Here is a 26,847-nt window from a genome sequence, read left to right as displayed (position 1 = left end):
GCAATTTATACTTATGTTGACACAGATGGATATTTTGTTGCCACATATGTACCTTATGTTGCCACGAATGAATCTTTTGTGGCCACAAATGAATCTTCATGTGCCACAGATGAATCTTCTATTACTACAGATGACCATTTTGTTTCCCTAACACATATGTAATATGTTCCAACATATGACAACTCTATTGGAATATATACCAACATAGCACTAAAATGTAGCAACATACGACACATCTTTCAACAAATGAACTATATGTTGGACAACTGAACAATACTATATTTCTAAAATCATATGAACAAAATGATCACAAAAAAAAAATAACAAAAGCAACAAAAAATGATTTTTCACTGAATGTTAACAATACATATACATTTCCTCAAAATTGGGGCTTTTTTGGGTTTGTTGATTTTCTTTCAAAAACGATAAATAATAGGTACCATTACACCATTATTCAATTTTCACATCTATAGAACAATTTATTGTTCATTAACCCAAGAAAAAAACTTAGTATTGTTCGAAAATTGTAAAATCTTTCAAAAATATTGACTTACCCATTTTAAGTCGAACACAATCTTTAGTTCAGAAAGATGAGAGAGTCACGGCCGGAGAAGATAAGATAATGGAGGAAAATATTTGTTTTGATAGTCGAATTTTCGAATTTTCTAAGGAAGAAGAAGAAGAGAAGAGAGAACGTTGGGAGAAGAAGAAGAGAAAATTCTATTTTCTTTTACTTTTTTAAAAATGGTTTGGATAGAATAAAAGTTGAAAAATGAAGTGTTTTTTTTGTATTTTATAAAAGATTAGAAAGTTTTGAAAATGTTAATTTGATCTCAGATTTACTTAATTATATTTTAAAGTGAATTTGACCCTTTCTTGGTCAAAGTGTCACCAAAAACAAAATCCAAACTTAATTAACACCTTTCATTAATGTTCTCTAGAAAGTTTTGAAAATATTAATTTGGTTCCAAATTAACTTAATTACTTTTTTAAGTGGATTTGACCATTTCTTGGTCAAAGTGCAAAAACCATTTAATTTTCTCTTGAAACTATCCATTTTGCGTACAAAGAAAGATTAAATGACGATACATCTGACGGTACAGAAGAAATAAATATGGTTTTGTGTCCATTTGTTCTTTCTTTCGATTATACTTCTGATGGAAACTGAAAAGGCCATAGATGCACAAGTAATCCTTTTTCTGCTGTGAGAAGAAGCTTCACTTCATTATATGGTTAGCTTTTTAAGCTTATTTACTGTTAGTTCATCTTCTTATTTTTGATTTCTACTGAAATGCTTCAATTTTTTTATAGCTGTTAGGAGTAGTATTTCCATGTTGCGTTCTTCTCTTCTTGGTTACTGCAGAGAAAGATTGCCTACATTTCTTGGTGGGTGTTTTAGTTGATATGTTTCAGCTTGTTAGCTGCTACTCTTTTATTTGTTTCTCTCTTATTTATTTTTATGGGTTTTTTGTGTTGAGTTTTACATTAAAGATCTTATCCGGTGCTTGTTGATTTTTTTGGAAATTCTGGGGCAGAATATTTACTCATTCACATCTATACTTTAAACTCTTGATTTTTTTATACCTGAAAAGAAAGGCAGAACATTTAGACAAAATGGGTTGCTTATTAGGAAAAGATCAATAAGTAGAAGATACCTTATTCTGCTTTTGTTTGTTGATCAAGTCCTTCCATTCAACAAGCTTTTCAGATTCTCGTATATTTCTCTTAGTTTGCGACAAATTGCACCGTTGCTATGACGTTATAGCCAATCTATTTCCTTTTTTTTTTCTTGCAATAACCTTTGACTGGATCGAGAGGTACTCAATCAACTGAACAATTTTTGGGTTTAGTAGCTTGCATACGGTTATGAACTTGTTTCTCTTTTATAGTTTCAAAAGATTGCCTATAGGCTATAAAATCCAAAATTGTCGAAATAAAGAAACTTGGTGTTTTAATATATATCAGAATAGTTAATGAGATGAATTGTCAAATCAATATGTTGTTATTTTATGATGCCACCTATCACACTAATCTAAAACAAAAGTAAAGTTCGGAAAATAATCAACATACTTGCTCAAAAGAGTAAAACATCATGACCTACCCTCGGGAGTTGGCTCTTGAATCGAGTTCGAGATTCGAGAATCAGGAGTCGGATCTAGGATTAGTATTGGGAATCAAGACCCGAGACTAAGTTAGGATGGAAAGTTGAGGTGTGAGGTTCAAAATAATTTTGGAAATGTTCTCCTTACTGTTTTTAAGAGAAAATAAGTTGATTTGGAAAACATTTAAGCCAACCAAACATGAGAAAATTGGAAAACATTTTCTGGAATATCAAACACACCGTTATAGTAACTGGTTATCACTCAAGAAAACCATTGAATATCTTGGTTGATACTGGCAGCTCTCATAACTTCATAGATCCTGACTTGGTTAAAAGCTTGGGGTGTCAGAGTCAGACGAAGGTTACTATATTACAAATGGTGTGTACAGCTAATGGCAATATGATGAAGGTGGATAGGGTGTGTCAGATCACTTGGCTCTTGCAAGGAGCTGAATTCTGTGCTGAGTTCCTCTTGCTACCATTGGGGTCTTGTGGTGTAGTTCTAGGAGTGCAATGATTGTTGGCGCAGGGAGATATCAAAATGAACTTTAGCAAACTCATTATGGAGTTTTGGTACAAAGGCAGGAAGCATGTACTTAGAGGAGCAGGCAAGCAAATCTCATCTGCTGGAGCTGGTAAACTAGAAAGATTTCAGGTAACCAATCTAAGTTATGTCTGATTCAACTCATTCCTAGGTGTCCCGAATTACTTGCATTAGAAACTAAATACCATTCTAAGAAGGACTCTAGAATTGGAGAATTATTGAAGGAGTTAAGGGGGTTGTTTACTGAACCTACTCAATTGCCATCATCTAAAGGAGTGTTTGATTATAGAATTATCTTACAAACTGGTACTGAACCTGTTAATAAGGTATCCTTCTGTTAAAAAGGATTTCATTGAGAATCTTGTACAACAGATGCTAGACCAGGGCATTGTTCAACCTAGTAGCAGCCCATTTGCCTCACCAGTTGTGTTGGTTGGCAAAAATGATGGATCATGGAGATTTTGTGTGGACTATAGGGATCTTAACAAGCACACTGTTAAGAAAAAAATTCCTATAACCATGTAGAGGATCTTCTAGATGAACTCGGGGGGTTCAAAGATCTTCTCAAAAATAGACCTAAGGGCAGGGTACCATCAGTTATGGATGAGTCAGGAAGATATACCAAAACCAACATTAGGACACACTCTGGTCGTTTTAAATATTTGGTAATGCTATTTGGCTCGTCAAATGCTCTTTCTACCTTCCAAGGTTTATTGAATTCTGAAGTTTTTGAGGAAGTATGTTGTGGTCTTCTTTGATGATTTTCTGATTTATAATCAGACCATTGAGGAACATTTGCTCCACCTCAAGGATGTGTTTGTAGAAATGAAGATGCATCAGTTGTTGGCCAAATTTAAGTAACTGTTTCTTTGGAGTAAACAAGATTGAATATCTAGGCTATTTCATCACCAAAGATGGAGTTTCAACAGGCTCTCAAAGGATTATTGCTGTTCAGAATTGGCCACTTCCAATAACTATCAAACAACTGAGAGGGTTCATTGGGTTAGCAGGGTACTACAGAAGATTCATCCAGGGGTTTGGCATCATTAGTAAACCACTAACTGATCTTTTGAAGAAAGATAGTTGCAATTGTCACCAACTACATCTGCATTTAAATAGCTAAAGTTAGCTTTGTCTAAAGCTCCTGTTTTGGCCCTACTAGATGTTAGCAAGACTTTTGTGGCGGAGACTGATGCTAGTGGCTTTGGCATATGGGCTGTCTTGATGCAACAAGGACACCCTATTGCATATATTAGCAACGCACTATCATCTAGACATTCATCTATGTTTATTTAAGATAGAGAACTTTTGGCTATTGTATATGCAGTTTCTAAGTGGTCTCAGTACTTACTTGGAAAAGATTTATCATAAGGACTGATCAGAAGGCTCTGGAGTTCTTGATGGAACAGAATTTTCATACCAACTCTCAATTGATGTGGTTAACTAATCTTATGCCTTTTGATTAAAAAAAGAACAAACAATAAAGCAGCTGGTGCATTGTCTAGAGTATCTGGTGCTGAGTTGTTACCCTTGGTTATCTCAAAAACTAGTTTTGGATTACTGCAGGGTATAGAAGATGATTGGACAACTGATGTAGAGTTGAAAGGGTTGATTGAAAAGCTTCAGGCTGATCCACATGCTCAGTCTCAATTTTCTTGGCATCAGAATCAGTTAAGGAGGAAGGGCAGACTAGTTGTGGGCAAAGGAAAACAGCTGAAGCAAGATATTATGACCTTGTGGCATGCTACATGCCAAGGTGGTCATTATGGGAATGAGGAATGACGTTAAGGCTTTTGTACAAAAGTGTGATGTTTGTCAAAGGAATAAAGATGATCTAGCTGCTTACCCTAGTTTCTTACAACCACTACCTGTTCCTGATGTAGTGTGGTCTCAGATCAACATGGATTTTATTGATGGATTGCCTAAATCATATGGTCATGACTCATGAAGTAATCGTAGTAGTAGTTGATAAACTAAGTAAGTATGCCCATTTTATTCCTCGGAAGCATCCTTATACTAGTCAGTCAATTGCCAAAGTCTTCAAGGGCTTTATAATAAGGTTACATGGTCTACCTGAAAAGGATTATGTGTTCCTCAGTACCTTTTGACAAGAGTTGTTTTCCCTGGAAGGTGTCCAGCTGAACATGTCATCAGCCTATCACCCCAGAGTGATGGCCAAGCTAAACAAGTCCTTAATAGGTGCCTGGAAGCCTATTTAAGAGGTTTTTGTGCTGAGGATGCTAAGGGCTGGTATGATTGTTTGTCTGTGGACGAATATTGGTATAATTCTTGCTATCATTCTTCTATTGACACTACACCTTGTGAGGCCCTCTATGGTCGAGCTCCTCCATTGCACTTACCTTACCTCCCAGAAGAGTTCTCATTTGTTGAAGTAGATAGCACTCTCCTCAATAGAGAGTTGTAGTTACAGTTGTTGAGGCATCATCTGATGAGAGCACACCTGAGAATGAAACAATAGGCTGACCATCATAAAGTGACCAGAGTTCTGTTGTTGGTGATTGGGTCTACTTTAAGGTTCAGCCTTGTAAACAAGTTAGTGTATCCACTCAGCCTCAACACAAGCTTGCTGCTAAGTACTATGGGCCTTCCCAAATTGTCACGAAGGTTGGCTCGGTAGCATATACTCTATTGTTTTCTGAAACAGTAATGATACACCCTACTGTCCATGTTTCTCTTCTGAAAAGGTGCTTTGAGGTACCCCTCAAATTATCTACCCACTTCTGCTGATGTTGCCATCCCCAATTGCTCAGATGCTGAAGCTATACTACAGAGTACAGACAAGAATGGTCAAGTGAGGAAGTAAGGCAGTGGCACAAGTCTTAGTGAAGTGGAAAGACTTATCAGCTGATACTGCCACTTGGGAATACTCTTTTGTTCTTAAGACCAGGTTTCATACATTTGATCCTTGAGGACAAGGATCTCATGGTGGGGGGAGTACGGTTATCAGATAATTGAAAGGAAGCTAAATCAGTTGGACGAGTCAACAAAAGCAGTTAGGAAGTTTTGGCGGGAAAGTTAGTTGTGAACAGTAGCAGTCCTAGAGTTAGTTGATAACATAATTAAAATTAGTTAGCAACAAAATTGATTCATTCCATGTATTATATTCTGCTATAAGTACATGTAGATTTCATTTGAGATATATGAATATACACTTTACATTTGACTAGTACAGATTCTCTCAATCTTCATCTTCTTTCTTTCATCAGATTAGGTTATCTTCTCGAATTTCCTCTATGAATTCTTGAATTAACCATCTGAGTCCTCAAGTTATACGTAACTCCTGCTATTCAGATAACAAATGTACATGAAAATAGGTTAACATTTAAAAACTATCAACTAAGCAACTCGAGAACTAAAACAATAGCTTCTTAGTGTTAAGATGCCCCACATCGGTAAAGGGATGGGAATTTGGTCTCCTTATATGGACTTGGACAAACCTCCCCTCATTAGCTAGCTTTTGGGGTTGAGTAAGGCCCAAGCGCCACATCGTTACATGGTATCAGAGCCTCTACGATCTTGGTAGAGAATCAAAGAGCTTTCGCTGCCGGCGGGTGGCTATTACCCATATATGTTGCCCGTCTGGCCAATGATTATGTTAACAAAAGTAGGTCAATGATATATGCATGAAACCCATATTCAGGGGAAGAAAACTCAGTTAGACAGGTCATTGTGCGTCAATTTTCGATGACTTTCTAGGGTTGTTTTGTGTCAACCCCATATCCATCGGTATTTGTGTAGCACCGTTCCATCTTTCCGGTGACTACTTTTTCATATTCAATTGTGTAGCACCGTACCATCATTCCGGTGACTACTTTCTTATATCTAATTTGTGTAGCACCGTGCCATCATTTCGGTGACTACTTTTTCATATTTAATTTGTGTAGCACCGTGCCATCATTTCAGTGACTACTTTTTTCATATGTAATTTGTGTAGCACCGTGCATCTATCCGGACTACTTTTCATATTTTATTTGCGTAGTACCATGGATTTTTTCGAACTACTTTTCATAGATGAGTTGCATAGCACTGCGTGTCTTTTCGGTGACTCCTCAAATTTGATTTGCATAGTTCCATTCGTCTTTTCGGTGACTCTTCAAAGATGATTAGCGTAGGGTTGTGCCATCATTCCGACCCGACCCATATTATTTCTCTTTTTCAATAGGGTCGTACCATCAATCCGACCTTTCCTATATAATTTCTATTTTCTAGTTGGGTCGTTCCATCAGTCTGACCCTACCCATATAATTTTATTTCTTAGATTGTGACCACTTTCAACCATCAAATCTAATACTTTGGCGTATGAGCATGTTCCGACCAATTTTTCGGTGACTTTCCATTTAATATCGACTCATCTATTGATTCCAACGTGATCCATATACTTTATACTAGATTTTGAGCACTTTGTTGCCCAGGGGGAGTTTAGTAGCCTTGCATGTCAATTATGTGAGTCACTCTATGGTTTGAAACAGTCTTTGCAAGTTTGGTTTGAGAAGTTCAACACTGTAATTTTATTACTCCGTGTTTTATCAGAATTATGTATCAAATTCAATATTTCATGAGAAGATTAAGCACATTGAGATTGACTGACATTATGCATCAAATCTAGTATTTAATGAGAAGACAAGCACATTGAGATTGACTGTCAATTTTGTGAAGTCGACTGATCAACTTGCAGATATACACCAAGCTCCTCATCGGTCCTCATATTAATTACATTTGTAACAAGCTAGATACATATGATTTGTATGCACTAGCTTGAGGGGGAGTGTTAGAATAGTAATAGGTATATACAATCCTATTAGAATAGGAAGATGTTTATACAATTCTATTAGAATAGGATTAAGTTTATACAATCTTATTAGAATAGGAATAGGTTTATACAATCCCATTTAGAATAGGAATAGGAATAGTAAATAGTATCCTACTTGGTAAAAGATTGTATTCTAGTGTCTATAAATAGGGTCTCAATGTAATAATGTAGAAACAACAACAATCCAATAGTATTCTTTCCTTATATTTCTCACATGGTATCAGAGTCAGACCCATCCAAATTTGTTGTTCACCGATGATGGCTCCATTTAGATGTGTTCACGCTCCAATTGAGGTCTGGGCGTGCGGGGGAGTGTTAAGATGTCCCACATCGGTAGAGGGATGGGAATTTGGTCTCCTTATATGGACTTGGACAAACCTCCCCTCATGAGCTAACTTTTGGGGTTGAGTTAGGCCCAGGGGCCATATCTTTACACTTACAAATAGGTTCTCTTCATTGACAGTTGACTCATAAACAGAGGCGAATCAGGATCTCTAGAAGATGGGTGTGCTACCAAAAAATGGTAGAAAAAAAATTCATCAAGTGGGACTTGATTCTTGTATCTCTAGGTAAATAACTTATCTTCCAACCAAGTGTACCAGTAAGCCGTTTTGTAGTATGGGTGCCAGAAGGTAATATTAGATCAATTTTAAAGATTATACACATAAAATACGTAGTTTTGCAGAAAGACCATAGGATTCACGTGCACTGAAGTTACCTACTAAATTCACCCTTGCTCACAAAGCACTCCTCTCAATGACTATTATTTGCTAAGAATAAATCTTGATATGTCCATCTTCAATGACATCAATATGGTGCTTTATGTAGGAGAGGTAATGGTTGAAATCCTTGCCTTCTTGCTCGAAAACCTATGAACTTTGTCAAGAAATCCAATCCAATTTGACCTGGTTTTCATAAATGTTTCGATCTTCATGCGTGCCTTCTCCTAAATCCAAAGCTCTTTCCTTTTGTGCAATTATGGTAATGTTTCCATGTTGAGTTTTTGTTCCTTGATCCACATGTTTATTCCATTAATGAAATTCCTCGAGAATCCTTCTCTCACGTGGAATTTGCTTTATGTCAACTGATCATCAGTCATCTCCAGTCCACTGCGAAAGACCTCGTTCCTTCACTTTGTACATAGTACTTCTGTAATCTAGTTCTCTCATAGACAAGATAGGGTCTGGTTTCAGTAGTTTTTCTATCGTAAACACTACCGGCTCCTTATTTGTGACATGTTTAGACATTGGTTCTTGTATAATACTTGTTATGTTTGTCAATCATCAAAACTTCCAATTTAATATAGCTCAACACATGTCTTAAAGTAGAACTAGTAGTGCATCAAGCAACTTGTAATTTAAAATTTGTGACATGACTTGTCAATGTAATAAATATATTTTTGACAACGAGGGACAGAGTGGTCTAATGCAAATTTACATATTAGTTGTCCTCAATTTTGACAATTAATGTTCTTGTGTTGCACTTATCTTGTCATCCATAAATCAAAGTATATAACATATAATGGAACAATTCGAGTTCTTTTTGTTATGAAACTTTTGTATAGGAATTTTCAAGTTATGCAAGAATTAGGCTCCATTCAGATACTTGATTTCTTAAGTGAGACAGTTGCAACTTTTGAAGATAAGCAATGAAGAGTAAATCGTTATCAAGAAATGGAAATTATGTTGAAAGGGGAATTGGGGAGGATGCTGCATTGAATAAATCAAACGTGAAGGTTGATTTTGGCAATTTGATATGGGTCCAGCTCAATGGTCAATCGTGGCTTGGTCAGGTATTAGAGAATTGGGATTCTCAATGATGCAATCAGTTTCAAATTCTGTTTTGTTATATATATATCACAGCACCCAGCTGTTTAAAACAGTATTTGGTAAGTTTTCTTGTCTCTACCTCTTTTCAACAGCTTGTTGATGAGATGGTTGTAGGTGGGAACAAAAAGCCCACAAAAAAGGTAGCTGGTGAAGTCCTTGTTCGGTTGTACGGGAGCTACACATAGTAAGAAAATCCAGCTCTTTTGTATCTGTTATTTTCAATTCCTATTTAAAGGTTCTACTTCATTTAAATCATTTGCAGTTTGTATGTGGATCCGATTAAATCTCAATTGGAATATGAGAAGGTGAGCTTGCCGTATATTCTAATGGTGAAACCTAATTTTCATAAATGGGAGGCTTCTGATATTTTTAACAACTTCATGTTGGATTTACAGATAATTGAGAGATACCATGGCAGTCTTGTTAACATACTAGGTGAAGCTCTAAAGCAGGTGAGGCTTTATTCTCTTTCTCCATTATGAGAATCTTATGTCAGTAGTTTGCATCTCTCAAGGAGTCTGTTACTTAGATTCTTGTGAGTAGTTTGTCCTACTCAAAGATGTTTTTGTTATAGGATCTTCTTCATCTCAAATCTGGTGCAATGAAGACGGAAGACATACAATCTAAGGGTTAGGTCCTTTAGCTCATACTTCTCTTTGCTTTTCACACTAAAAAAACCATGGTTTCTTAATCTTACTATTGAGTCTCCGCAGCAGCTTTAAAATATGGTTAAATATGTCCAAGAAAATTGGTAATCCATCTAATGCTACGAGCTTCATTTGATTTTGTTATTTAATTTGACATAATTGTAATGACGTCCAAAATAGCATTAGCTGAAAGCATAATCTTTTTAATTGCCACAAAGTTAAGACATTCTGTGTAATGGTCTTTTGAGTTAGTTTAACATCTACACATGAGGCATCTGATATCATAGATAACTTTTTTTTTTTTGCCTTTTCTATTGATTCTATTGCACATGTATTTGTTGTACATTCTTGAATCTGTCTCTCGTACTGCCAATTTTAAGAAACAAAACAGTGATAATGTAGTTTCTTGATCGATTTATCGCCAGAACTTTGGCATATCTTCTCTTCCTTAGAAAACCACTTTTGAAATCTTGAACCATCAAATATATAATAACTTCAAATTCTTAGCAATGTGGTAAAGTTGCCCATGTAAATAAGTCAACAGCAGATAGAGTATACTTTGGCTTAATCCCTTTGAGTTATTTTAGACTTTCCCATCTGTCTTTTTTTAAAAAAAACTGGTAACATTTGTATTTCATATAGTACTTAGGTAGTACTGAAAAACCATATTTACAAAAGCAGAAAGGAAGTATAATCTATCCAAAAACTGAACAAAATCTAAATGGACCCTTAAAAAATCTATGATTGACTTAGTTTCATTGGAGTAGACATTTGTACGCCAAAAGCAAAACAACTAAATACACTTAAACTTTACTTCCTACAGGTTGTTGTTCCTATTCTCAAAACATCTATCGTTTCTCTCCCATCCATATAGTCCACCAAATACAAGCAGGGATCATCCTCCATCTTTCTTTGTTTGTAGCCCCAACTCCAGCCATCTCCCAACTAAATAGAGTCTCATTAATCTTGCTAGGCATACTCCAAGATATGCCTCTGAGATTAAGGAAAATCTGCCACAACTGGTCAGTAAAGTTGCAATGTAAGAAGACATGTCTCACTGTCTCATTAGCCTTACCACACAAGGAACATCTGTTGCAAAGAGAGATTCCTCTCTTGGCCACATTATCCTGTGTCAAAATTGCTTCATTGACTAGTAGCCATGTAAAGCATGCCACTTTGTGTGGCACTTTGATCCTCCAAATTTGCTTCCAAGGCCATTTTAAGTCTTGAATGCCACCAAGACTTATCTGTTTGTATCCTTCTTTCACCTTGTAACTACCTTTATTGTGCCCCTGCCACCATAAATAATCCTCACCTGTTTGTATACCTTGAAAATTTTCTAAAACCTTAAACAGATCAAGTAGTATTCTAGGAATTTCCCAGTCATTCAGATTTCTTGTAAGGATCAGATCCTAGCCTTGTTGTGTCCACATTTCAGAGACAGACTTCTGTTGGTGTTGATCTAATGTAAAGATGTCAGGAAAACGATCTTTGAGGATCATACCACCCATCCATTTATCAAACCAAAAACTGGTTTTTCTGCCATTTTGTACCTCAGTTGACTGATTACTGAGGAAAGGCCAAAATATTCTGATGAATTTCCAAAGGATAATCCCATAGGGGATATTTACCTCTTTGGTTACCCATTTATTCAGCTCCTCATACTTGTTGATCACCCTATACCATAGTGCTTGGCCCTCCTGATGGTTCCTCCATAACCATTTCACCTTAAGAGCTTTGCTATGGTTTTTGAGATTCTTGATGCCTAATCCACCTTGCACCTTACTTCTGATGATGTTCTTCCACTTGACTAAGTGAAAGGCTTTTCTTTCCTTATTTCCTTGCCACAAGAAGTTTCTTCTAGTTTTGTCCAACATCTGAACTATTGATTGGGGAATATGGAAGATAGATAACATATATGTAGGCAGAGCATCTAGAACAAAGTTTATCAGAGTTAATCTACCTCCCAAAGAGAGGTATTGTGATCTCCATTTGGCTAGTTTCTTTTCACATTTCTCCAATATTGGGTTCCAAATGTCTATGGATCCAGACTTTGCCCATGAAGGCATGCCCAAGTATACTAATGGCAGAGTACCTATCACTCCTCCCAAGGTCTGTGAGAGGTGTTCCATAACCGTTACCACATTAATTGGATACAAATGGCTTTTGTTCCAGTTTATATGTAGTCCAGATATGGCTTCAAAGTAGACTAGTATAAGTCTCAAAATCAGCAATTACTTCCCATGCAATAGTAAATAGTAGAGAAAGGAGAAACAATATACTTTTTAAAGAGAGAGAAGGAGCTTTGAATTGTGAGAAAGCAAAGGAGATGTCTATGTAATTGGCCCTAATACTATTACTAGAAAAGGGTCAAAAAAGCCCATAACGTATTTGAAGTAGTTTACATTCGTCCCCCTTCTACCTATTGGATCCCAATTGTCCTCAACGTTATTTTTTCTTTGAAACATGTAACTTTGTATATTACTACAACAGTACATAGACAAATTTCTAAAGCCAAACCAAACCAAACGAAAAAAATAACCGTCGGTTTGGTTATTGTCAGTTTGGTTCAGTATTTTTGGTTTTTCTGGTTTGAAAGTAATAAATATTTTGAGGACATATATATCTCGATGAACACCAACACTTAGTACATGAACAATCCACAAGAAAGTTACTGTGGATCTAATTAAGCAGTACTAGAGTTATTATTACACGAACAAAGTGTTGGGCTTGAGAAAATGGCAAAGTTATTGACTTAAGTTAATTAAATATTAACAAAATATTTATAATTTATTTATGAATAATATATAAATAATTATATAATTTATATATATAATTTCTCGGGTTGGTTTGGTTATTTTTGCGATTTTTTTAGTAAAACCAACACCAAAACCAAACCAAATAGTATCAGTTTTCAAAATTTAAAACCAAACCTATCCTAACCAAACCAAACCAAACCAAATATCCGTTTTTTAATCGGTTTGGTTCGAATTGCGGTTCAGTTTGGTTTTTTAACCATAATCATGAACAACCCTAGCTGGATTTGATGAACTTATCGTAAATATGGCTCAGTACTACTAACTAAATTGGTTTGGTTTTGGTTTTAACCAACAATCGATCCAAACCAAACCATGAACACCCCTAAATCCAACTTTCTGATCCTAAATTGAGTCTAGTACATCAATTAGGGAGATAGTGTCATTGGAGTATAATTGATTACACCAAAAACACAGTAGCAACAAACAATTAAGCTTGGCTTTTTGCATACTATTTTCTATACTATTAAAACATCTGGAATTCCCCTCCTTCCATATTGCCCACCAAATGCTAGCAAGGACAATTCTCCATATCTCTCTGCTCTCCATCTCTCTCTACTCTTAGACTACACTCCAACTTCTTTCCAACTCCGAATGGCTTCAACGATCTTGCCGTCCATGACCCATGACATACCCTTGAGATTTAGGAATAGTCTTCAGAGCTAGTTAGTTACTCTGCAGTGTAGATAAGATGGTTAACTGTCTTAGCAGTTTCCCCACACAATAGGCACCTTGAGCACGGGGCACCAAAACTACTTCTTTAGCCACTAACCACACAAAACGTGATGCTTTGAGGGGTATTTTGGATTTCCAGATTCCTTTTCAACGCCAGTTACCAGTCAACCAGTAGTTGTTCAACCAGTTATAAGCACAATTCACCTTGTAAATACCCTTTTTGTTTCCCTTTCACCATAAAGTATCCTAACGCCCCTCCAACCATTGAATGGAACTATGGTGTTGTGAATCTCCCAATCATTTAACTATCTTATAAAAATGAAGTTCCACCCTTGAGGAGACTAGTGATCAGCTATGGTCTTATGCTGGTGTCACACTAAGGTACTAATAACTGGAAACAATTTTTCTAGCCTGCTAGCCTCATGCTAGTGCATCTTTCTAGATTTCAGTTCTTTCCCCATTTGCCACTTTGATCCTTGTACTGTTTTTGGAAGCATCCCACAAGGATCTAATGGACCTCCATACACTTGCTCCATAAGGTGTAGTTACAGTTTTGGTCATCCATTAATCTTCCCCTTCATACTTTGCACTACTAACTTCCTTCCAGTAGGATTGATTTTCATTGCAAAACTTCCAGAACCATTTCATTCTGAGAGCCTTGCTTTGATTTTTCAAGTTCTTAATACCTAATCCCCCTTGTCTCTTACCCAGTGTTACATCATCCCATTTGACCAGGTTATAACTTTTTTTCTCATTGTTTCCCTGCCAGAAAAACTTTCTTCTGATTTTGTCCAATTTGTTGATAAACCCTTTGAGGAATTGGAAACACTGACATCATCATATAAGTTGGGAGGACATCAAGGACATAATTTATCAAAGTCAGTCTTCCACCTGTGAAGTCTGGACAGATATTGTGATTTCCACCTTGCTAGCTTCATCTCACACTTTTCTACAAACCTTGTTCCAAATCTCATAAGACTGAGATTTAACCCCCAGAGACATCACTAAATATGTTGTTGGCAAAACAACTATTTCCCCACCCAGTATTGCATTAAGATATTCCATGTTTTGCACTTTATTGATAAGGTACAAATAAATTTTCCTCCAATTATTGTGCAGACCAGATACCCCTAAAAAAAACACTAAAATCACCCTTAAAATTCTGGGTTGGCCATCCTCAGCATCACATAAAATAAGATTATCGTCTGCACATCTTTATCTCCATTTCTGCCAACCATCCCCTCACCTTTGCAATTTTAATCATTCTATTCAGACCCTCCATAACAAGTAAAAACAAAAATGGAGATAAAGGGTCCCCCTATCTGAGTCCCCTTTGTGCACTGAAGAATCCAATAGGGAATCCATTTATGAGGATCGAAAACCTCACTGTGGAGATAAACTTTCTCATCCACTGGATCCACTTCATTCCAAACCCATCCTCTCCGAAGTATTCATCGAGTATTCCTAATTCACATGATCATATTCCTTCTCCATGTCAAGCTTACATAGGATTCATGACTTCTTTTGTTTCTGTCTAGAGTCCACAGTCTCATTAGCAATTATTGCTACATCCACAATTTGTCTACCTTTGATGAAAGCCATCTGCTAAGAATCCACAAGTTTGGTCATGACCCCTTTCATTCTATGTTAGAACTTTGGCGAACAGTTTGTAGATGTTTCCAATAAAGCTTATAGGCCTGAAGTCTTTCAGTTCTTTTGCACCTTGCTTTTTAGGAATCAAGGTTATGAAGGTGACATTCAAACTCTTTTCAAAAACATTCTGATCATAGAAGTTTCGAAAAGCTTTCATGATATCACCCTTCACCAGCTCCCAACAATTAATGAAGAAACCCATAGTGAAGCCATCAGGCCAAGGGATTTATTGATTGCACACATCTTCAAATATGTCAAAACTTCTTTTTCTCAAAATTTCTTTGTAAATGCACTTTCTTTTCCTCAGTAAGTGTGGGACAATTGTTGTTCCTGAAAGCAAGCCTCCTACTATTTGTTTCAATGTACAACTTGTAATATTTTACGATTTCCCCTTTTATTCCTGTAGGATCCTGAGATAGTTCCCCTTCTATTACTAGTTGATCGATTTAATTGTATCTTTTGTGAGCATTGACCATTTTGTGAAAGAACTTGGTGTTCCTATCCCCTTCCTTGAGCCATAGTGATCTGGATTTTTGCCTCCATGAGATCTCATTTTTTAAAAACTCCTCATACTCTAGTAAAGTTGAATTCTTGCTTGAAATCTCCCACTCTGATAATCCTTTGCCCATCATGATCTCATCAAACTCGAACAATTTTTTAAGAACTATCCTTTTAGATATTGATTCCCTTGTTCACTCATGCTCCAATCCTTAAGTTTGGTTTTTAGAGCCTCAAGTTTTGAGGCAAGAATGAAGTCAGGTCTCTCGGAGAAGTTGAGAGAACGCCACCAGCGACTGATTTTACCAGTGAACCCTTCTGTGCCAAGCCACCAGTTTTCAAACTTAAGTAGTTCTTGTTTTGGTCCATACACCCCCTTGTCATAGGATTGTGGTCTGATATGAGCCTCTGTAGGGCATTTTGCCTTATGTTAATGAAGTTGCCATCCCACTCTTCTGATATCAATATTCTATCAATTATAGAGGCTGCCTCAGTATTGTCCCCTTTGAACCACGTGTAATTGTTGTCTTCTAGTTGTAGGTCTATTAATTTTAGGTCTTCAATAACAACTTGAACGAATGCCTATAGACTTGAGCTAGAGAGAAAACACCCTATTCAATCTAGTTCTTCACTTCCATTACTCTACTCCAATGGGACAACTTCCTTTGCCTTGATGACTATTGCTCTGTAGTCTGTAGAAACCTCTTTCATATTGGATGCAATATCTGTGTCAATTCTGCCTTGTAACGATCCTTTTATAAACATGGAATAAGTAGGTCGTTGCTATGCAACCTAGAATTTTTGGGTAAGGGAATTACCATCCTTATAAGATACGATTTACTTAAGAAGGGTCCTTGCAGGATTCTCTTATGTGGTGCATCTTCGCTTACCTGATAAATGCTCAATTGTCCTATATTTCAAGGCATAGGCGGTCGTATGCAAAACAATACCCAACTTTAGAGGTCGGAGTCGAACCACAAGGATTAGAAGATGGGATCACCTTCAATTGAATATGGATACTTCTTTCGTGATAAACATATTCTTGATTTTCATTGAAGCTCGTCAATTTTAATGGAGGTATGCCAACGTGGATGCTATTGCTTTCCAATAAAACATCAAACATTGCTTGAATAGATAGACTATCCCTTGCTCATATCATTAAATTTTGATAATCTCATCCCTGACTCAAACCCATAGAGTAAATTTCAACAAGTCCTCACTATTGAGTCTTACCCAACTCTATTGTGCTTTCTCAAGCCAAAATGGTGTTCGATAGCTCAATCAATATTTGCAACCATTGATTTTAATTTAAACTTCAAGACAACAATAGATCCATGACATACAATCAATTTTAGAACCGATTAGTCAATACTAACGTTGGCAACCAGACCGAACCGGTAGAACATGACCGGTTTTACCGGTACCGGTATCGGAATCGGTCCTCATTAACGGGAGGAATTACCTGAACTGGATTTATCGGAACTTTTCGGAAGTTCCGGCCTAGTCCTATAGCTACCAGTTTGGAACCGGTACCGAAACTGGGTCCAACTGGTTTGGATGTTCGGTAATTTTTTTAATAACTTATTAATTGGTACTTTATATTATTATATAATATATTATTAATTATTATATTTTAATATTATTTAAATAAATATATAGTTATATTATTTAATTTTTCATAAAAACAATTAATTAAATTATTAAATATTTATTAACTTAATCTTTAACTTTTTATAAAACTTCAATTTCAAACTTTAAAGTTAAAAAGCTAAAACTTTAAATGTTAAACATTAAACATTTTGTAAACTTTAAACTTTAAATTCAATTTTGAACTTTAAACTTGTCACAACTCAAAATCACAAGTCGTGATGGCACCTATGTTCCCAACCGATAAATAAGTCAACCCAATACTTTTACCAATTCAATTCAATATTTAAAGTAGAATGATAAGCGGCAACATAATATCCGAACACTAAGTCATTAATAAATATGAAGTGCGGAAACCTAAAATACCACCCCAAGATTTAGTGTCATAAGTACAAGAGTTTCTAAAGTCAATACAAGTATAAACATAAGAAATATCCTATCAGAATACCAACACGACCTAGTAAATAGAGATAGAGAAAGGTATGGGCTGCAGAATATCCAATCAACTCACCACAACTCCAAGATAATCCAAACTCGGACTTAAGCTCCAAGAAATGCGCTCAAATTCGAATACAATCTGCACCACAAAAGAGTGCAGCAAGTGTAGTATGAGTACGAAATCACATGTACCCAGTATATCTCATAGACCGACAACGAAGAAGTAGTGACAGGAGTACATAAGAAAATAATTATTTAATTTTACAAGTCCACCTTATACTTATCAACCAAGTTTCCATCAAAAAGGGATAATCAATGTCACATAATGTCCAACATCAATAAAGCACATACTCAAACAAAAATGAAGGATGTGATGCAATGCAATGTGACACCATGAAAAGATATGCATCAAATGTCCAGTACTCTCTCAACCGTATATACATGATACTCCTTGAAAATACATTGAGAGTTCATGACCCATAGGGGACTCGTGAGGTCCATATACCGACACAGACTATCTCCACGTGTCTGTGCGGACGATCTCAACGCACTATCATAAATTAAAAAAATCTCCAACACGGATGATCTCCACGTGCCCAACTTATAATCATAACCAATCACTTGCACGGACAATCTCCACGTGCCCAAATTATAATCATAACTCGATCTCAACACGGACTATCTCCATGTGTTAGACCTTTACTCATACTCAATCTCATGTCAATGCATGTGCACAATATGATATCAATCAAAGGGGATGATGCAACATCTCAATAAATCAAATGTCGCTATGACATATAATCACCTCAATTATCACAATTATAAAGGTTTAGTAAGGAAACACAACCATACAAAAGAAATCAAGTCACTAAATACATCAGCTAATGCCCATATGCTTTGGCATTCTCGAATTACAGTCTATCATATTATAGTAATAAACTTTCCCTTTAATAACATCGGTACTCGTACCAATGCCCGTCACACCATTGGTGCGAGACCCCCATATTTCGCCCTTACTCATTGTCTATTCTATTTTTAATCTTTAATTAGAAAAATGTCCTTCAACGAAGTCTGATACCTTGAATGCCGAACACATGCCACAAACCCTCAAGATTTTTCCTTCCCTTTTCGCAAAGCTTCAGAACGTTCCCAATCTACCAATTATGCAATATATGTAAGCACACAAGTTCATAGACACCCATATTATTGTATGTCTATCCTAGACCCACAAACTCACTCATATCTCTTAACCAAACTCCTAATTTTGATATAATTTATATGTCAAAAATCATATTTGCTAAATTTCAAGCCTAGGGTTAAGCCTCAATCTCTCCAAATATCCAAAAATTCAATGTTAACCATTTAATATACACCTAATAATTAATTACCTATTTCAATATATTAAAACTTGAATTATATTTAATGTGATACCCAAAATTAAACCTGAAATCGGATTAACTTTGACTGCGAATCAGTGTGCAAACTAACCCATATTATACGGACCAACTCATCAGAATCTAATGTGTGAAACCAACAATTGTACTGCAAACACCAATTGAAAACTTAACAAATTCGCAACTCAATTCTATGTAATATGTTATTACCACTGATTAACAAAACCAATTATCAATCAATGACATGATGATCTGTCTCCCCCTCTTGGGTTGATACAATGAAAAGTGACAAAAATTCCATTTTCTAAAAAGAATTGAACTGCTACTAGTTTGTTTCTCACTTCAATATCAATAATCAATAATATAATAATATTAATAACAATCTCATTCACTTTGACTTAGGACACCAACATACTTTATATAGAATTGAGAACGATGAGAATTACTTCTATTCACCTGACCAGCGTTTTCCTCTCGTAGTCGACCGCAACGTAAGTTTCTGCCCCTCTCTTTAATTTTCTTCTCTAAAATAATTATGTATAAAACCTACTTACTTATTTTTAATAAATATGGGCCAAATGGTATAAGCTATTTAATAATTTACGGATTTGGCCCATTAACTATTCAGATATATTAATTATTTAATAAGTATTCATCAACTAATTACTCGTAGTTACCGAATAGTTCAAAACTTTCATTTAAAATTCTATGGGAAGATTCAAAATAGTCGTAGTGTTCAAAACGACTTAACGGGTCGTTACAAAACTTTAAAGTTTAATTCTATATTAGGCTAATATTAAAATAGTTGAAAATTTAATTTATAAAATGACTTGCATTAAATATAAGAGATTATCTTAAAAGAAAATCAAGGTGAATAGCCGTATATTTATTCAAATAAATAAATTGTTCAAATACAAATACAAGAAAGAGTACCTAATCTACGCAGTCACCTTCTAGGAAGGGTTCTATTTGAACTATGTATTGAATATTATACTAATAATTGAATTTTTTTAAATTCTTTTCGTATATTTTGTATCATTTCAAAAGAAATATTATTTAGAACTTGTATTTGTCGTTCTTCCTCCATTGCTTCTATGCCATCATCATTATTATCACCAAATATTTCATCTATTTCGTCTTCTATTTGACTACTTAATTGTGGCAGTCCAGTATTTCTTCTTTCGGCATTGACCCAATCTCTAAACAACTAATGAATATCGATGATTTCCAATCATAAATCTTGTTGCGCTGAAGGCTTGCTTCGAAGCGACTGATGATGCTTGAATTGCTAGCACATCTTGAACAACCCTACCAAGGTTTGGAAATTGTTTTTCACGATTCTTCCACCATACATTAGTTGGGCCTGAGGTTGTCCTTGATCATTCCTAATCTTTTCCCGTGCCTGATTAAAATATAAATCAAAATCATTATTGATAGAGGATTCAAGACCAAAATAATCATCCATAAACTCATCTAAATCATCATTTTAGGCCTATGAGATGGAGATACAACTATTGGAACATTTTTTTTCTATAGCTTTATATGTATTATATAAATCTCTAGCTTTTGTTATTATGCTTCTTTTACAATCTTCAACTCTAGGAGTTTCATCAACTTTAATTTCTAAATTTGCATAAATTTTTTCAACCATTCTTTCAACACCTTTTAATTTAAGAATTTGGGTTGAATAAAGTAGCAATCAAATAGATTTGAGGAATAGGGAAAAAATATTTTTTGAATTTTTCAATCATAAAAATAAGTGATTCTTTAAACTGATCTTTTCCTTTATATTTTACAAATTCATATGAAATAGCACAAATATTTACTAAAACAAAAGAAATAGTTGGATAATATTGATCAGAAATAACATTTGTTGCTTTATAAGAAACACTTAAAAAATCAATAAGTTTTTTTGTATTTTCCCAATCTTCATACCTAATTCTTAAATTTTGGTAAGCATTATGAGCATTAAAAAACTAATTGTATCGGCTCTTGATAAACATAAGCAACTTCAAGCATTTCAAATAAAGAATCTCATCTAGTGCATACTTCTTTTAGAACTTTAAATTCTGTAATTCTAGCTTTTATTTTAGCTTTAAAAATTCAATTACAAGCAATTCTAATTTTTTCACAAGAAATTCCAATTTGAGAAATACCATCTTTAACTACCAAATTATAAACATGTGCAACACACTTATTGTCAATTGAACAAAGTCTAGATTTTAAATAATCAATTGCTTTTAAATTATTAGAAGCATTATCTAAAGTGACAATCATTATTTTATCACATATTCCATAAAATTGTAAAATAGTGCCTATTTTTAAGGCTATATAAGAACTAGTTTTAGTTTCTTCAACCTATTTATAGCCTAATATTCATTTTTGTATGTTCCATTCATGGTCAATCCAATGGACAGTAACAGTAAAATACTCATTACCATTAGGACTACGTCCCATATCTGAAGTAATAGATAATCTACCATCATAATAAACAAATAAACAACGAAAAAAATGACTTCTTTATTTTTTTAAACATATCACTTTTAATTGTCATTTTTTTAAAAAGTGATACAATTGTGTTCCAAGAAATACAATTAAAAATGATCTTTTTAAATATCATAAAGAATATTTTCATTCTCTTTGTTGTTTATTTGTTTATTATGATTGTAGATTATCTATTACTTCTGATATAGGACGTAGTTCTAATGGTAATGATTATTTTATTGTTACTGTCAATTGGATTGACCATGAATGAAACATGCAAAAATGAATATTGGGCTATAAATATGTTGAAGAAACTAAAATTTGTTCTTATACAACCTCAAAAATAGGCACTATTTTACAATTTTATGGATTATGTGATAAAATAATGAGCGTCATTTTAGATAATGTTTCTAATAATTTAAAAGCAATTGATTATTTAAAATCTAGACTGTCCAATTGATAATGATTCTTTTCATATTAAGTGTGTTGCACATGTTTATAATTTGGTAGTAAAAGATGGTATTTCTCAATTTGGAATTTCTTGTGAAAAAATTAGAATTGCTTGTAAATGAATTTTTAAAGCTAGAATTACAGAATTTTAAAATCGTTGTAATGAATGTGGACTTGTATATAGAAACGTTCCAAAAGAAGTATGCACTAGATGAAATTCTTTATTTGAAGTTGCTTATGTTTATTTAGAGCCGATACAATTAGTTTTTAATGCTCATAATGCGGACCCAAATTTCAGAATTGGCTATGAAGATTGGGAAAATACAAAATAATTTATTGGTTTTTTAAGTGTTTTTTATGAAGCAACAAATGCTATTTCTGCTCAATATTATCCAACTATTTCTTCCGTTTTTGTAAATATTTGTGCTAATTCATCTGAATTTGCAAAATATAAAGGAAAAGATCTGTTTAAAAAATCACTTGTTTTTATGATTCAAAAAATATTTTTTCCCAATTCCTTAAATCTATTTGACTGCTACTTTATTAAACCCATATACAAATTAAAAGGTGTTGAATTTTTTTATGCAAATTTAGAAATTAAAGTTTTGATTAAACTAGTGTTGAAGATTGTAAAAGAAGCATAATAACAAAAGCTAGAGATTTATATAATACATATAAAGCTATAGAAAAAAATGTTCCAATAGTTGTACATTCATCTCTTAGGCCTAAAAATGATGATTTAGATGATTATCTTGGTCTTTAATCCTCTACAGATAATGATTTTGATTTATATTTTAATTAAGCAGGGAAAAGATTAGGAATGATCAAGGACAACCTCAGGCTCAACTATTAGTATGGTGGAAGAATCATGAAAAATAATTTTCAAACCTTGGTAGGGTTGTTCGAGATGTGCTAGCGATTCAAGCATCATCGGTCGCTTCGGCGCAAGCCTTTAGCTCATCGAGATCTATGATTAGAGATCATCGATATTCATTAGCAAAGGATAGTTTGGAAATATCAGTGTTGTTTAGAAATTGGGTCAATGTCGAAAGAAGAAATACTGGACTACCACAATTAAGTAGCCGAATAGATGAAATATTTGGTGATAATGACATGGAAGCAATGGAGGAAGAACGACAAATACAAGTTCCAAATAATGTTTCTTTTAAAATGATACAAAATTTACGAAAAAAATTCAATTATTAGTTTAATATTCAATACCTAGTTCAAACAAAACTCTTCCTAGAAGATAGCTGCGTAAATTAGGTACTCTTTCTAGTTTTTTTATGTATTTATACAATTTATTTATTTGAATAAATATACGGCTATTTTCCTTGATTTTCTTTTAAAATAGTCTCTTATATTTAACGCAAGTCATTTTATAAATTAATTTTCAACTATTTTAATATTAGCTTAATATAAAATTGAATTTAAAATTTAAAGTTTACAAAATGTTTAACGTTTAAAGTTTTTTAAAAAGTTAAAGATTAAGTTAATAAATATTTAATAATTTAATTAAATGTTTTAATGAAAATTTAAATAATATAACTATATATTTATTTAATAATATTAAAATATAATAATTAATAATATATATTATATAATGTAAAAATTAATAAGTTATTAAAATTACTGAACGTCCGAACCGGTTGGACCCGGTTTCGGTATCGGTCCAAACCGGTAGCTATAGGACCGGGCCGGAACTTCCGAAAAGTTCCGGTAAACCCGGTTTCGGTAATTCCTCCCGTTAACGAGGACCGGTTCTGGTACTGGTAAAATTGGTCTTGTTCTGCCAGTTCGGTCCGGTTGCTAGCTTTAGTTCTCACAGGTGCATCTGCGCTGGAATTGGCAAGCTGCTGATCAATCATTGTACCATGACAATTGCAGCGCCAGTACTGAGGCAACTTTGCTTCTTTCAGGCTAGCATAGCTGGCGAGACGCCTCCTGTGGGATTCCAGTTCCTTTCACTGGTGTGCTTAGTGATTTTCAGCTTCAAATCCATCAAACTTGCTTTTTCTAAAGTATGTCTGCATACAAGAGAACTAGGGCCTAATATCCCCTCAATTAGCATAAAAACATGGCAAAAATTCATGAAGTTGAGTCCAATGAGTCGGTAAAATACCAACTCATCATTACCTTAAATAGCCCTTCGTCCCTAGAACTGGTTTTCCTGCTCCTGTCCTGTGGGTGAGCCTGGTTCTCATAAACAATTTGTCATTCATCAAAATGCTACACATGAATCAGGTATATAACCTAGGCTTCCTAACAGGTGATTTGAAATTTACCTTGTTGGGGAGTTGTGTGGAAGCTTTGTAAGGGCAGGGAATTAAAAATGGGGGTCTTGGGCCTCATTGAATGGTTTAAATACATGAGTGTGCACCTTTGGAAGAATTCAAATGACAAACTGTTTAAGTCGTTGAAAACTGGATTTCAAGGGTTAGAACTTCCCTTTAAAAGTGATGGATAAATTGTTGATCTACTGAGAGTTGCAAGGTTTTGAAGTTAAGACTTGTTTGAATTGTCAAAATCTGTACCCCTTGTGTTGTCTCCCAACTTTTCTTCTTCCTGAGAGTCCATTAATTGGTCAAATACCTTTATTTCAATCCCAACCTCCTCAGACACAAAATTTAATAGCCCGAACATCAAACCAAGTATTTAGATCCTTCTTGAGCCGTGGGTCTATCAAAAACCACCTCTTGATCTCCAATAGGTAGGGTATGATCCCCATACACACCTGACACTACCCTTCCTAGGCCTCACTTGTGGGATAACACTGGGTATGTTGTTGTAAACATCAAACCAAGCATTTCTCCCTTCCCATCATATAGTACGATTGATTTTTGCAACATATAAAGCATATAACTTAACTAAAACTCAATGAAATACGAGCATAACATATGTAGTTATTATTGCCTCTATGTAACATTAACTAAATTTCATCGATTACAAGAAATTATGAGTCTCTTGAGTCAACAAGTAGGTCCACCATGGTGCCTTTAAGATTTTCAATTATCATTGATATTGATCTTCAGTGACATTCTTTTTTCTCCTTCCCTCCCCCCATGTTCTAGTGAGAAGTGTTTCTTTTTTAGCAGAAACACTCAGCACGGGTGCATCTCAAGGCAAAGGAAACAAGAAAAGTCAGGACATGACACCGTCAACTTCTGTAAGTTTCATCCTCACTCAGAACTGTCTTAAATACCAGTTCTTGGTTCAAGTTCCAGTAAAATTTGTGTTCTTCTCATTTTTGTGAATGGGAACCTTGAGAAAACATCTAGTAGCATATTTTGGTATATGGGGATTTTAAAGTCTAAAATTCTTGCCTAAACTTCAGAAATGGCTCTTTTGAATGAAAAATAGCAGAAATGCTATGTAATATTTTCTTATAAGATGTGCTAAGAAGGTAATCAAAGTGCAAGGGAAGGAGCTGCTCTTATGATAGTTTCCAAGTCAAGTAAAACTTTTTCTAAAATAAAAAAGAAAACAAGTCAAAACTCACCCAGATTCTGGGAGTGAACATCTTCTACCTCTGAAGGTTATTGATTTGAAGTTGTGCCTCCTATTCTAATAGAAGGTGTGGGTCTTCCACAAGTGGATAACAGGAAGGGGCAAAAACACAGATGCAACAACTAATTCATAAATCTTGTCCTTTCAAGTTTTCCATTTGCGTTGTGTTACCATTATGATATATTGATATCCTTTTTTGCTGTCTTATGATACAGAAATTATGTTGGTTTAACTTTTCTGCTAAGTCTTGCTTCATAATTTATTCTTTCTGCTTTTAACAAAATTGAATGACATCTCAGAGAAAATGAGAAGTAGACGAATTGGACAATGCACGTCTTTAGTGGCTTGGAATCATGACTACATGTTATTGCTATATTTAATCTTCTAGTAGTTTGCAATATTATTCTGTAACTTTGCAATTGTTGACATTCCATTCAGGCAGTAGCTTTAGCAGGGGAATATGCACCTAGCGGACGTCGGGTGAAGGTAATGCAAGCGCTTGGTTTGATGGCTCCTCCTGGATCACCATTTCATCCAAAGTGATGCGCCTGTAGTCCATCTGCTGATAATGCTATGAAATAAAACTCTCACGAGGCATAGTATTGCTGGTACTAACAGCTAGATATAATATTAAATGTTCCAGGAAAGTTTTCGTCCAAAAGTAATGTGTCTCAATGATCAGTTGTCTGTAGTCTACTTGTTGATGATGCTTGAAGTAAATATGTACGACTGATTTGTCAATCACAATTATGTTTGGGATTGAGATAGTGATTATTGTTGATGCTAACATCTGGAATATGACATATACAGTATTCTGAGATAGTTTTAATCTCAAGTGACATTCTGGTGACTGACATACTGTCTATGGTCTATTTGTGACTAGACCCGCTGCTCAATCTAATTGGCATAATACATATATTTGACCCTAAACTTTGGCTTCAAATTTTAACTTTGACCTCCAACTTTCATAGTGCACAAACATGCACTTTAACTATCCAACTTTTAAATAAATAAACACGCGAGTCCTAGCTGGCAAAACGCGTGATGTACACTTATTTTGTGCGCGTTAGGAGTAATTTTCAAGGCCCACAAAAGTAAAAAAAAATGTTGAAATGACAACTCTACCCTTATGATCCCTATTATATATATCTTTATATTTCCATATCAAAATCTCATTTTCTTTCCTCCTCTTCCAAACTTAGATTTTTTCCTCTCTTTAGAACTATTTCTGCTCATATTTAGTGCAAATGGCTTCTATTTTTTTTTTTGTCATTGTGGAAAAAGAGCTATAATGAAAATTTCTTGGTCTGCAAACAATTTAGGTCGTTGGTTT

General features: G+C 34.7%; 1 protein-coding gene across 3 annotated transcripts; it reads left to right on the top strand.

Moving 5' to 3' along the window:
• The first annotated feature begins 1,097 nt into the window (after positions 1–1,097).
• LOC125825059 (uncharacterized) lies at positions 1,098–26,364 on the top strand. 3 transcript variants are annotated; one of them, XM_049504406.1, is made up of 8 exons: positions 1,098–1,232; positions 9,041–9,268; positions 9,398–9,489; positions 9,568–9,610; positions 9,701–9,757; positions 9,880–9,934; positions 25,100–25,177; positions 25,957–26,364. In XM_049504406.1, the coding sequence occupies exons 2-8, from the start codon at positions 9,125–9,127 to the stop codon at positions 26,055–26,057; spliced, it is 570 nt and encodes a 189-aa protein (XP_049360363.1). In that variant the 5' UTR covers positions 1,098–1,232; positions 9,041–9,124; the 3' UTR covers positions 26,058–26,364. The 3 variants fall into 3 exon arrangements, with proteins under 3 accessions (XP_049360363.1, XP_049360364.1, XP_049360362.1); XM_049504407.1 differs by lacking the exon at positions 1,098–1,232 and adding an exon at positions 2,530–2,756 and having other exon boundaries at positions 25,103–25,177; XM_049504405.1 differs by lacking the exon at positions 1,098–1,232 and adding an exon at positions 2,530–2,756.
• The last annotated feature ends 483 nt before the right edge of the window (positions 26,365–26,847 follow it).

This window comes from Solanum verrucosum, unplaced genomic scaffold (assembly GCF_900185275.1).
Source record: "Solanum verrucosum unplaced genomic scaffold, falcon-dt-bn FXZP01000069.1, whole genome shotgun sequence".
Taxonomy (NCBI): domain Eukaryota; kingdom Viridiplantae; phylum Streptophyta; class Magnoliopsida; order Solanales; family Solanaceae; genus Solanum; species Solanum verrucosum.
Note: the sequence above shows the minus strand (reverse complement) of the source record. Positions and strands in the feature narration are given on the sequence as shown.